The following is a 12,785-nucleotide window of genomic DNA, read 5'->3' as shown; positions in this document are numbered from 1 at the left end:
TTTTAACCATTAAAGATTTGAAACTCTTAGCAGTGTACTCTGTACCATTATCTGATCGCAAACGCTTAATTTTGCCATAAGGCGTTACATCGGCCAGAAACCGCTCAGTGGCTTGCACTGTGTCACTCTTATTTTTAAGGAAATACACAAATACAGCACTGGAAAAATCATCAGTAAACGACAGTGTATACTTAAACCCTCTCTGGACTCTGGGGATATTGGTCCTGCCAAATCTGTGTGGACCAGCCCTAGTGGCTCTGTAGCTCTAGCATCAGGCTTTCTATTTATGGTCTGCACAAATTTGCCCTGAATACATACATCACAGTGTGGAGGTTTACTGGTTGCCCTTTAATTTGCATGCCCTCGACAACAGGTGGCAACTTCAACACATCCTCATAGTTACAGTGACCCAATACTTCATGCCACGTTTGTAAATCAAGACACCCTTTAACTTGGTCATCACATTTCACATCATTATCTACCGTGTGTAAATAATAAAGCCTGTTGTGTACGTGTATGTGGAATTTCGTACCATTTCTGTGAATCAGAATGTCCTCTCCTTTCTTGAAGATCACCGTCGCGTCACTTGCTGTAGCCGCTTTACAGAAAAGATGTCTTGCGGATAGGAGGGATGTACGCGTCTTTCAGCGTTGTTCTCAGCTGTCGACCTGTGCTGTCCGTCAGACAGACCACCGCTCGCCTCGCCGCTCTGCTACGCCGCTGCACGGTGCCGGCCAGCTCAACACAGTGTGACTCGGCCTTGAACTCGCCGTTGAAACACTTGAACTTGGCGAGGTCTGTAACGATGTGCGAGGTCGCCCCGCAGTCGACCATCAGGCCCCTCACGTTGACATCTTGGCTCGGCTGGACATCTGCTGGCATGTCGCTCAACCGGAACGCATACTCGTCCTCCTCCCCCGTCTCCTCTGAAGCTTTACGGGCGTCATCTCGGCCTCGTCGCTTCTTGCTCCGACAGGTCTCGCTGCTGTGTGTGTCGCTCCTGCAGTGGCTGCACCACACTTTGCGCTGACAAGCGCGGGCGAGGTGTCCGTGTGTCCCACACCTGAAACACCCCGGGCTCGCGTCCCCCGTCGCCAGCTGCTGCTGCTGCTGCTGCTGCTCACGTTCGCCTGGACCTCCACCTCGTCTGGTGGGTCTCGCTGCTCGTCGCCCCCGTGCTGTCATCACATTGTCCTCAGTGTCTGGAGCACGCATCTTCTCTGTGTCCTCGTAGCTTCGCAGTTTCGTCTTGAATTCAGGAAACGCCACGGTCTCATCTCTTTGCGTGATGTAGATAACAAACGGTTTAAACGATTCGGGAAGCCCTTTTAGAACCATAGCTACAAGTAGCCCGTCACTCAAAGTCTCGCCTGCGTTTCTCAACGCTGTGCTGACTGTCTCAGCACGTATCACATAGTCGGTTACACTCTCGCTGCTTGACTTCTGGAGCGAGGTGAGCTCAGTATAAAGGCTGATAATTCTTGGCTTTCCTCTGCCTTGATAATAGTTTCTCAAAATAAGTAGTGCTGCTCTACCGTCGTCGGGTGCTTCCCGCATCACCAAGGACAGGCTCTTATCATCCAGAAACTGGATAAGCTCAGCATATGCTTCTTCATTCTTTGCCTCATTCCGCAGCAGTTCCTCTTCGTCCTCTGTCACAGGCACTCTCAGAATGGTTTCTTTCAACCCTTGCAGACGAAGGTGGCCCAAGAACTTAGTCTCCCACAGTTCATACTTATTTTCATCCCCGTCAAATAACAAGCGCGACCAGCGGCTCCCACTCGGCTCTACTGGCTTTCTGCTACTAGTCATGTTTGGTGCCTACACGCACCTAGTCTTAAGTGTTAGTTTTAAATGTTTTGCTCTATAGGTTTTCGCCATCACCTGGGCCCCATAACCTCTTAGCAGAGCTAAGAGCACAGTGGATAAAACATAACACAAATAGCACCAACAATAAGACTTACTAGACGGAGGAATTAAATGAACATGGAGACACAAGATACGTGACTTGTCTGTTACACAGCCAACAGGGGGATGCCCTCACCCTCCAGTGAGGCTTTTTATTGACACTCAATAAACAGTTCACGCCCACACACAGGTGGCTCAAATCAGGTTCATCGGTCACATCAATCAGTTCAAGTTGCCCAATGTCCATTAGTAAATTAGATAGAAATAGTAATAAAGTTATCACACAATATGAGAGCATATCTCAACACTTTTCCTGTATGTGTGTGTGTGTGTGTGTGGTGGGTGTGCCGACGTCCCCCCCGAGTTTGCTTTCAAAGCAAAACAGCCTATTATTGAACCCCCTTTCCACACACTCACACACACACACTAACACACACACACACGCACAGAGCATTCAAAGTCTCCACTCAACTACAAACACCCCCGCTCTCACGTACCCTCACACCCGCATATAAAAGTGCGATGAACACCTTTGTCTGCAGCCAGCTGAAATGTGTGTAGTTCGAACACAGGGGCACACACACACACAGACACACACGAACACACACACACACACAGGTCAATTTAATGAGGACTTGGTAAATGTTAGGCATTAACCATACTGATGTCATCTGTACAGTGAGGAGCAGGGCCCCTTTGGTAATCTGGCCACACACACTCACACACACACTCACCCTCACACACACACATTCACACTCACACACACCCGATACTGGGCCTTATGTTCTGTTTCCTTTGGCAACGGAAGTTCAGTGTTTAAGAGAGTCGCTAGACAAAACAAATACCCTCCTGCACTCCTCTGTCTCTCCCTCCCTCCCTCCATCTCTCCCTCCGTCTTCCTTATGTCTCTGTGTATCTTCCTCTCTCCTCCGTAGTCCTCTCATCTAGTTTTCACTCTCCATCGTTTGTCCTTCTCTGCCCCCCCATGACTGTCGTCCTCCCTCTTTCTCGTGGCCTCTCGCGGCCCGGTTCGCACACTAACACGGCTCAGTGCCTCCCTGGACACACACCATTCTCCGCGCTCATTGTTCCCACTGGCAGCTTTTGTAGTAGGGAGAAAGCCGGGATGATGAGCGTGGGCTGGGGGTTTTTGGGGGTGGGGGGCCCCGGTGGGGCTGGGAGGAGGAAGGAAGGGCGGGGGGTGGGTGTAGGTGTGGGTGGGTGAGAGCGAGTAGGGACCAGCGGAGGAAGGAGGGGCATGAGGGGAGTTGGGGGTGATGGGCGTGCCCCCGGGGGCGGGAAAGTGGGTTGGGATGGGTGGAGGCGTGAAACAAATCACAGAACAATCTTACTTACTTATACTCAGTGTTTCCCTTGAGTGAGCGTAGTGAGGGAGCAATATGAGCGTGCGGGGGTTTATTTAACCAAAAGGGGCGCTGAGGGCCCCCAGAGGCGTGAGTAAGGCGAGTGTAGTGGCGGGCCGTGAAGACTTAACCCAGAGGAATGCAGCCGACGCTCACATGCGGTCTCTTTATTGATGTAATGAAGTGGACGGCGGTGCTTATAAAACGGAGAGTGAGCGTGAGAGTGAGAGTGAGAGTGAGAGTGAGAGTGAGAGTGAGCGTGAGAGTGAGCGTGAGCGTGAGAGTGAGAGTGAGAGTGAGAGTGAGAGTGAGAGTGAGCGTGAGAGTGAGCGTGAGAGTGAGCGTGAGAGTGAGCGTGAGTGAGAGTGAGCGTGAGAGTGAGCGTGAGCGTGAGAGTGAGAGTGAGCGTGAGAGTGAGAGTGAGAGTGAGCGTGAGAGTGAGCGTGAGAGTGAGCGTGAGAGTGAGAGTGAGCATGAGAGTGAGAGTGAGAGTGAGAGTGAGCGTGAACGTGAGAGTGAGCGTGAGAGTGAGAGTGAGAGTGAGAGTGAGCGTGAGAGTGAGAGTGAGCGAGAGTGAGAGTGAGAGTGAGAGTGAGCGTGAGAGTGAGCGTGAGAGTAAGAGTGAGCGTGAGAGTGAGAGTGAGAGTGAGAGTGAGAGTGAGAGTGAGAGAGAGTGAGAGTGAGAGTGAGAGTGAGAGAGAGAGAGAGTGAGAGTGAGAGTGAGAGTGAGAGTGAGAGTGAGAGTGAGTGAGAGTGAGAGTGAGAGTGTGAGAGTGAGAGTGAGAGTGAGAGTGAGAGTGAGAGAGTGTGAGAGTGAGAGTGTGAGAGTGAGAGTGTGAGAGTGAGAGTGAGAGTGAGCGTGAGAGTAAGAGTGAGGTGCAAGAGTGAGAGTGAGCGTGAGAGTGAGAGTGAGCAAGAGTGAGCTGGAGAGTGAGTGTGAGAGGAGAGTGGGGGTGAGAGTAAGAGTGAGAGTGAGAGTGAGAGTGGAGAGTGAGAGTGAGAGTGTGAGAGTGAGAGTGAGAGTGAGAGTGTGAGAGTGAGTGAGAGTGAGAGTGAGAGTGAGAGTGAGAGTGAGAGTGAGAGTGAGAGTGAGAGAGAGTGAGAGTGAGAGTGAGAGTGAGAGTGAGATGAGTGAGAGTGAGAGTGAGAGTGAGAGTGAGTGAGTGAGAGTGAGAGTGAGAGTGAGAGTGAGAGTGAGAGTGAGAGAGTGAGAGTGAGAGTGAGTGAGTGGAGTGAGTGAGGAGAGTGAGCGTGAGAGTGAGAGTGAGAGTGAGAGTGAGAGTGAGAGGAGAGTGAGAGGTGGAGAGTGAGAGTGAGAGTGAGAGTGTGAGAGTGAGTGAGAGTGAGAGTGAGTGAGAGTGAGTGTGAGAGTGTGAGAGTGAGTGAGAGTGAGAGTGAGTGAGAGTGAGAGTGAGAGTGAGAGTGAGAGTGAGTGAGTGAGTGTGAGGTGAGGTGAGAGTGAGAGTGAGGGTGAGAGTAAGAGTGAGAGGAGAGTGAGCGTGAGCAGAGTGAGAGTGAGATGGGAGGTGAGGTGAGCATGAGAGTGAGGTGAGAGGGTGAGTGAGGTGAGAGTGAGAGAGTGAGGTGAGTGAGAGTGAGCATGAGAGTGAGCGTGAGATGGTGAGGTGAGGTGAGAGTGAGAGTGAGAGTGAGCGTGAGAGTGAAGGGAGAGTGAGAGGAGAGTGAGGAGTGAGAGTGAGAGGAGCGTGAGAGTAAGAGTGAGAGAGTAGAGTGAGAGTGAGCGTGAGAGTGAGAGTGAGAGGAGTGAGAGTGAAGAGGAGAGTGAGAGTGAGGTGAGCGTGAGAGAGAGTGAGAGTGTGAGAGTGAGAGTGAGAGTGAGCATGAGAGTGAGAGGAGAGTGAGAGTGAGAGTGAGAGTGAGAGTGAGGGAGAGGAGGAGGAGAGAGTGAGAGTGAGAGTGAGTGAGAGTGAGAGTGAGAGTGAGAGAGTGAGAGTGAGAGTGTGAGAGTGAGTGAGAGTGAGAGTGAGAGTGAGAGTGAGAGTGAGAGTGTGAGAGTGTGAGAGTGAGTGAGAGTGAGAGTGAGTGAGAGTGAGAGTGAGAGTGAGAGCGAGGAGAGGAGAGTGAGAGGAGCGTGAGAGTGAGAGGAGCGTGAGAGTGAGAGTGAGGTGAGGAGAGTGAGAGGAGAGTGAGAGTGAGGGAGTGAGGTGAGAGTGAGAGGAGTGAGCGGAGAGTGAGAGTGAGAGTGAGAGTGAGAGTGAGAGTGAGAGTGAGAGAGTGAGAGTGAGAGTGAGAGTGAGAGTGAGAGTGAGAGTGAGAGTGAGAGTGAGAGTGAGAGTGAGAGTGAGAGTGAGTGAGAGTGAGAGTGAGTGAGTGAGAGTGAGAGTGAGTGAGTGAGAGTGAGAGTGAGAGTGAGAGTGAGAGTGAGAGTGAGCGTGAGAGTAAGAGTGAGAGTGAGAGTGAGAGTGAGCGTGAGAGTGAGAGTGAGAGTGAGAGTGAGCGTGAGAGTGAGAGTGAGCGTGAGAGTGAGAGTGAGAGTGAGCGTGAGAGTAAGAGTGAGAGTGAGAGTAAGAGTGAGAGTGAGCGTGAGAGTGAGAGTGAGAGTGAGAGTGAGAGTGAGAGTGAGAGTGAGAGTGAGAGTGAGAGTAAGAGTGAGAGTGAGCGTGAGAGTGAGAGTGAGAGTGAGCGTGAGAGTGAGAGTGAGAGTGAGAGTGAGAGTGAGAGTGAGAGTGAGAGTGAGAGTGAGAGTGAGAGTGAGAGTGAGAGTGAGAGTGAGAGTGAGAGTGAGAGTGAGAGGAGCGTGAGGCGGAGTGAGAGTGAGAGTGAGTGAGAGTGAGAGTGAGTGAGTGAGTGAGAGTGAGAGTGAGAGTGAGAGTGAGTGAGAGTGAGTGAGAGTGAGTGAGAGTGAGAGTGAGTGAGTGAGAGTGAGAGTGAGTGAGAGTGAGTGAGAGTGAGAGTGAGTGAGAGTGAGTGAGAGTGAGTGAGTGAGTGAGAGTGAGAGTGAGAGTGTGAGAGTGAGAGTGAGTGAGAGTGAGAGTGAGAGTGAGTGAGAGTGAGTGAGTGAGTGAGAGAGTGAGAGTGAGAGTGAGAGTGAGAGTGAGTGAGAGTGAGAGTGAGAGTGAGAGTGAGAGTGAGAGTGAGTGAGAGTGAGAGTGAGAGTGAGAGTGAGTGAGAGTGTGAGAGTGAGTGAGTGAGAGTGAGAGTGAGTGAGAGAGGAGAGAGTGAGAGAGTGAGAGAGGTGAGGTAAGAGTGAGAGTGAGCTGAGAGAGAGTGAGAGTGAGAGGAGTGAGAGTGGAGAGAGTGAGAGTGAGAGTGAGAGGAGAGTGAGGTGAGAGTGAGGAGTGAGAGAGAGTGAGGTGCCAGGTGAACTGGAGAGTGAGCGTGAGTGAGTGAGAGGAGCTGAGAGTGCTCCCCCAGAGTGAGAGTGCCGTGAGAGTGAGAGTGAGAGGGCTACCGCTGCGAACTCGTTGTGTATCAAGGTAACACACTCGGCTGCCCTCGCCTTCACAACTGTATTTACTTAGCGTTTCACATGAGGAGAGCCTCCCCCGTCCTGCTGCTCCCACCAGACCACACACTGCCCTGCCTGCCCGTCTGCCTGCTGATCAAACTGTATGTCTGTCTGCCCGTCTGCCCGTCTGTCTGCTGATCAAACTGTATGTCTGTTTGTCAGCCTGTCTGTTGTGTGTCCGCCTGAAACTTAAGATCTTCACAGCCTCGGAGCTCACAGTTTTCTCAGCGGGAGGCTGGGTCAGAACTCAGCAGGTGAATGAAGGTCTGGTTGTGTGAGCGTGTGCATTGGTGTGTAGTTGTGTGTCCTGGGGGAGGGGGGGGGGGGGCTAGGGCTTTGGCACCTGGACCATGTGTGTGTGTGTGTGGAACTGGTTAAGGCCGGTAATACGAATCCCTGCTATACGGAGCCTTTGGATTGGCCTATCATTATTCTTGGCACACGTCTCTTTCTCTTCTCCCACGTCCGTCGCTCTCTCTCCTCCGCCTCCTCGCCCTCCCCTCGCTCCGCGGTTCTCTCCATCTTCGGGGGTTATTGTAGCCGTAATGGCCCACCTTGCTCTGAGCTCAGTGCCTAGCAACGGAAAAAAACACACACGGACGGACGGACGCACGCGAGGAAAATACGTGCAAACGCAACTGAACAACCCGCCCCCACCACCACCCCGCACAGCTTGCTCAGCACCCCCACCCCCCCACCCCCCCCCCGCCTCGTCAGACCGACTGGGACCAGAACGCTAATGCCGGACGTCGATTACGCTCCCTCCTCATCCTCCCGCTATCTTCCTCACCCATTAACCCACCATCCCTCATTCTCCATCTCCATTATGGTCGGCGCCTTTCACCGGCTCTCTTTATTACATTCTCTCCCTTCACCTCTCCTCCTCCTCATCCTCCTCATCCTCCTCCTCCTCTGCCTTCTCTTACGCTCGCTCCCCCTATTTTTCCATTCCTCACTCCTTCCTCTGTTCCCTTTTAAAACAAATTTAATCACACGTCAGACTTTAAACCCCCTCCACCCCGGACCCTCTTTTCTATTTAACTGAATTGTACCTTTTTTTTATTCTCCTTTCCACATTCAACAGGTCCAAAATGAAAGAACATGTCAAGGGGATAACAAAGTCTTTGAGCCAGCTGTACATTCACATAGCTGGTCATGTATATGTTTTTCTTAAACACTTTTTTCTCTTCTCGAAACTGTTTTATAACGCAATGTCACACAGGTTTTATGGTAATTTGTGAGAATGTCGGCATAGAGTGTGAAGCAGTGCGTGTTTCCATCAACAACCTAAATGAATACATTAAAAGGAGATGCGAGAGGATTAGACCATTAATGGCGCAGCAGTAACTCTGACGCATCGTGGCATTTGATTGCTGCTTCCTTACATAAGACCACTTAATACATTATTTTCTCTATCTATTTATGTATTGCACACACTCCTGACTGCTATGGTTTCTAGTTTTACGATGGAAGATGCAGATGCTGTTTTTTAAATGTATTTTTAACCCTTGTGTTGCCTTAGGGTCATTTTGACCCGAATCAATATTACACCCTCCCCCCGCCTTTGGGTCATTTTGACCCGATTCAATGTTCCTCCATATTTACGATTCAATGTTCACCCTCCTGTTACCTTTATATTTACTAACATATTTTACCCTTTGGGTTCAATTTGACGCCATTAAATTAAAACCTCCAGAAAATTATTAGAATTAATATTGTTTTCCAAGTTTAAGTGTGAGGCACTTTATGTTTGTTTGTTGACTACCGAAAGAACACCGACATTAAACATTGAATGGGGTCAAATTAATCCTAAAGGCGGAGAAGATGTATTGATTCGGGTTCGGTCAAAATGACCCTAAGGCAACACAAGGGTTAAACATGCTACGTCCTCTCCTCAGTAACACCGTGAGCAGCGAGAGGATTAAGGATGTAACGCAGAGCGACTATTACATCTGTATATCTGTGTCTGTTTATTTCACACAAATATGTGCATTCAGATTTACACCGAGTGGGAGTGACATGCGAGGCTGTTTAAAATCATTAAATTGCTTACTGCTGGCTATTCCTTAGTCACACACAGGGAGCCAGACGTCAGTGTCAGATCACGAGGTATAAATAACAGCAGCTTTATCCTGCAGTGCTCCACTAATCTGGCAACAAAAAACACTGATGACAAATTGTATAGAATAAATACCAGGATATTAAACCTTTAAACCGTCCACACCTCCACGCTACGGGCTATTTCGAGACGGCCAACTGGATGTAATGATTATGTGATGATTATGAGAAAAATTTACAGCAAAATTCCGAACACATAAAAAATGTTCCCCTCTCACCCGTAGAGTATGGAGGACTTAAAATGTCTTAAGTATAAATAAATAAATGCATGAATAAATACAGGAATAAATAAATAAATGCTTAGATAAACGTATAAAGAAATATATAGTAGGTATAACTTATATTTATTTATTCCTGTATTTATTTATTTGTTATACATCTATTTAAGCATTTATTTATTTACTCCAGTATTTATTTATTTATACATCTGTTTAAGCATTTATTTATGTATTCCTGTATTTATTTATTTGTTTATACATCAAATTCAATTCAATTCAGTTTATTTGTATAGCCCAATTTCACAAATTACAAATTTGTCTCGGAGTGCTTTACAATCTGTACACATAGACATCCCTGCCCCAAAACCTCACATCGGACCAGGAAAAACTCCCAAATAACCCTTCAGGGGAAAAAGGAAGAAACCTGGAGGAGAGCAACAGAGGAGGATCCTCTCCTAGGATGGACAGATGCAATAGATGTAATGTGTACAGAAGGACAGATTTAGAGTTAAAATACATTCAATGAATATGACAGAGTGTATGAATAGTTCATAGTAGGCATATTCCACGATGGAGACCTCCACGATCCATCAGGCAGATGGCGGTGGGGAGGAGGGGCGGAGTCTCAACAGGACAGTGGCGTAGTCATGAGCAGGAATTCACCCAGACGATCCATCAGGCAGATAGATTTATGCCGTCATAGGTCCGATGACCCCATGAGACGTAAAGTCAAAAGGACTTCCGGGAGAAAGCAGAGTTAGTAACGTGTGATTGAGAGATGAAAATTCATCCTTAAGGAGAGAAAAAGAGAGATAGGTACTCAGTGCATCCTAAACGTCCCCGCAGCTATAAGCCTATAGCAGCATATCAAGGCTGGACCAGGCAAACCTGATTCAGCCCTAACTATAAGCTCTGTCAAAGAGGAAGGTCTTAAGTCTACTCTTAAACGAGGTGACTGTGTCTGCCTCCCGGACTGAAATTGGAAGCTGGTTCCATAAAAGAGGAGCTTGATAACTAAAGGCTCTGGCTCCCATTCTACTTTTAAGACTCTAGAACTACAGTAGTCCCGCATTTAGTGAGCGTAGCTCTAGTGGGAGCAATATGCCGACAAGCTCCTTAAGATATGATGGAGCATCACCAATCAAGGCTTTGTAGGTTAAGAGAAGAATTTTAAAAGTGATTCTTGATTTTACTGGGAGCCAGTGCAGAGCAGCTAGTGCAGGAGTGATGTGATCTCTTTTCTTAGTTTTAGTGAGAACACGAGCTGCAGCATTCTGGATCAACTGGAGGGACCTAAGAGATTTATTAGAGCAGCCTGCTAATAAGGAGTTACAGTAATCCAGTCTCGAAGTAACGAACGCGTGAACCAATTTTCCTGCATCTTTTTGAGACAAGATGTGCCTGATTTTTGAAATATTACGTAGATGAAAGAATGCAGTCCTTGAGATTTGCTTTACGTGGGAGTTAAAGGACAAGTCCCGATCAAATGTACCATGTATTTATTTATTCCTGTATTTATTGATTTATTTATACATTTATGTAAGCATGTATTTATTTGTTCCTGTATTTATTGATTTATACATCTATTTAAGCATTTATTTATTTATTCCTGTATTTGTTTATTTTGTACATCTATTTAAGCATTTATTTATTTCTGTATTAATGTATTTATTATACATCTATTTAAGAATTTATTTATTGACTCCAGTATTTATTTATTTATACATCTGTTTAAGCATTTATTTATTTATTCCTGTATTTATTTGTTTATACATCAAATGTACCATGTATTTATTTATTCCTGTATTTATTTATTTATTTCTACATTTATTTCAGCATTTATTTATTTATTCCTGCATTTATTCATGCATTTATTTATTTATTCATTTGTACTTCAGACATTTTAAGTCCTCCATAGTAATAATAATAATAATAATAATAATATACACTTTTATTAATCCCCAAGGGGAAATTAGTTCTCTGCATTTAACCCATCCTTAGTTATTAAGGAGCAGTGGGCTGCAGTGATGCGCGCGGGAAGCAACTGGGGGTTCAGTGCCTTGCTCAAGGACACTTCAACTTGCAACCAATGGGGAGAGCGGGGATCGAACCCACAACCTTGCGGTTGCAGGACGGCCCTCTTACCCCACTGAGCTACAGCAATCTAGATGTACGACTCTGGACCCTTATAATGCTTTTAGTTTACCTCCCTAGAGAAGATCAGATGAGACAAACAAATCCACTGTGGACAAACCAGCAATATTCACTTCAAATGAATTCACGTGTTAATTAGAAACGCTGGCGAAACAATCCTCTCAGACAAGTGTGTGTGCTAACGTCTCGTTGTGTGCGAGCGACACAAGATGTGTAAAATCCCAGGATGTAAATCACTCCTGGAGTGAGTCCAGAGGCGTCCGTCTCGCTGGAGTACAAACGACGCACGGCGCTGCCGGCTCACTTCACACGAGCGCCGGTTCTCACCTGTGTGAGGTGCCGACCGCTGATTGGACGAGGTGTGAAATGAGAATAAAGAGAGGGGGAGCGGATCACTTCTCCTCCGCCGAGTGACGAGTGTGACTCGAGTTCTGCTCCCTGCCCCTCTTTGCTTTTCAATTACGCGCCTCCCACTTCTCCACCGCCCGCTCCATCACTCCCCCGTCTCTTCTTCTCTCTTCCCTCATCTTTTTTTCTCACCTCTTGACGGAACTCGAGAATCCGGGCCACCCAAAACTAATGACAATATAACTCTCTTGAAATGTCGCCGCCGGTCTAGCCCTCTCTCTCTCTCTCTCTCTCTCCTGCTGCCCTCTCCCCCTTCTCCCTCCCTCTCTCTTTTTTCTTCTTCTTCTTCCTTCTCCCAAGATACCTATTAGCCATCCATTCCCCGCCTGCAGCACTTATAGCTCGGAGGGCCGGGTCGCAGATACCCGGGGAGGAGAGCGACGAAGAGCAGTGGAGAGAGTGAGAGAGAGAGAGAGAGAGAGAGATATGTGGGATTAAATAGAGAGATCCACACATGTCACCACTGCACATTCTCCATCTGTCGCCTCCCTCCCTCCCTCTCCTCCCTCTCACCAGTCTTTTCCCCTCCATCCATTTTGTGGATGACCGTCGCTGTGCTCACCTGGGTTCCTGTTGGTGGTGCGTCCGGCCGGCGGCTCTTTCTTCGGGGGCCCGTATTTGCCTGGGGAGGGGGGGGAAAAAAACAGAGCGGAGTATGAGCAGAAATACCTGGACCGACAACGAAAACCGGAACCAAATAACATCAGCGAAGGGGCGAGCGAGCCGGAGGAGAGAGAGTAATAGAGACGGGCTGCGTTAACGGCTTCCTCGGCCATCATGAGAACACTTATTGATCGGGCTTCTGCGAGACGCCGATAGCGCCCTCCATGTGTTTGAATGGGGGAACGAAGGAGAGCTGCTTGTTGTTTTGGCCGGACTTAATTTACACGAGGCCGTAACGGCTTGTAATCTGTAGTCGCTAAATCAGGCCTTCTGTCTCGTAAAGCCCGCGGAAAATGGGGATGGTATTAAAGTGTGTTTATGTGACACACACACACACACAGAGAGAGAGAGAGAGATGCAGATGCAGCTCTTGAGCGAGGGCCGCTCCTCACGGCTGAAGGAGATGGTTCAGAGCACATTGGTGTCGTCGGCTTCAGAGCCATCTGGCCGACAGTCGGCGGCGAGAACGGAGTGTTTATGTAT

At 48.3% G+C, this 12,785-nt stretch overlaps 1 protein-coding gene across 1 annotated transcript in view; it reads right to left on the bottom strand.

The window, feature by feature from the left end:
• Positions 1 to 2,955: 2,955 nt before the first annotated feature.
• Positions 2,956 to 12,785, bottom strand: part of efnb3b (ephrin-B3b) — a 76,986-nt gene continuing 67,156 nt past the window's right edge. The window contains exons 4-5 of the mRNA XM_056443302.1: positions 12,202 to 12,261; positions 2,956 to 3,083 (exon numbers count right to left, since the gene is read on the bottom strand). Of these exons, the coding sequence (XP_056299277.1) occupies positions 2,956 to 3,083; positions 12,202 to 12,261 (188 nt within the window). The remainder of the gene's footprint in view (positions 3,084 to 12,201; positions 12,262 to 12,785) is intronic.

The sequence above is a fragment of the Pseudoliparis swirei genome, chromosome 21 (genome assembly GCF_029220125.1).
Source record: "Pseudoliparis swirei isolate HS2019 ecotype Mariana Trench chromosome 21, NWPU_hadal_v1, whole genome shotgun sequence".
Taxonomy (NCBI): Eukaryota; Metazoa; Chordata; class Actinopteri; order Perciformes; family Liparidae; genus Pseudoliparis; species Pseudoliparis swirei.
This window is presented reverse-complemented; position numbering and strand designations above follow the sequence as displayed.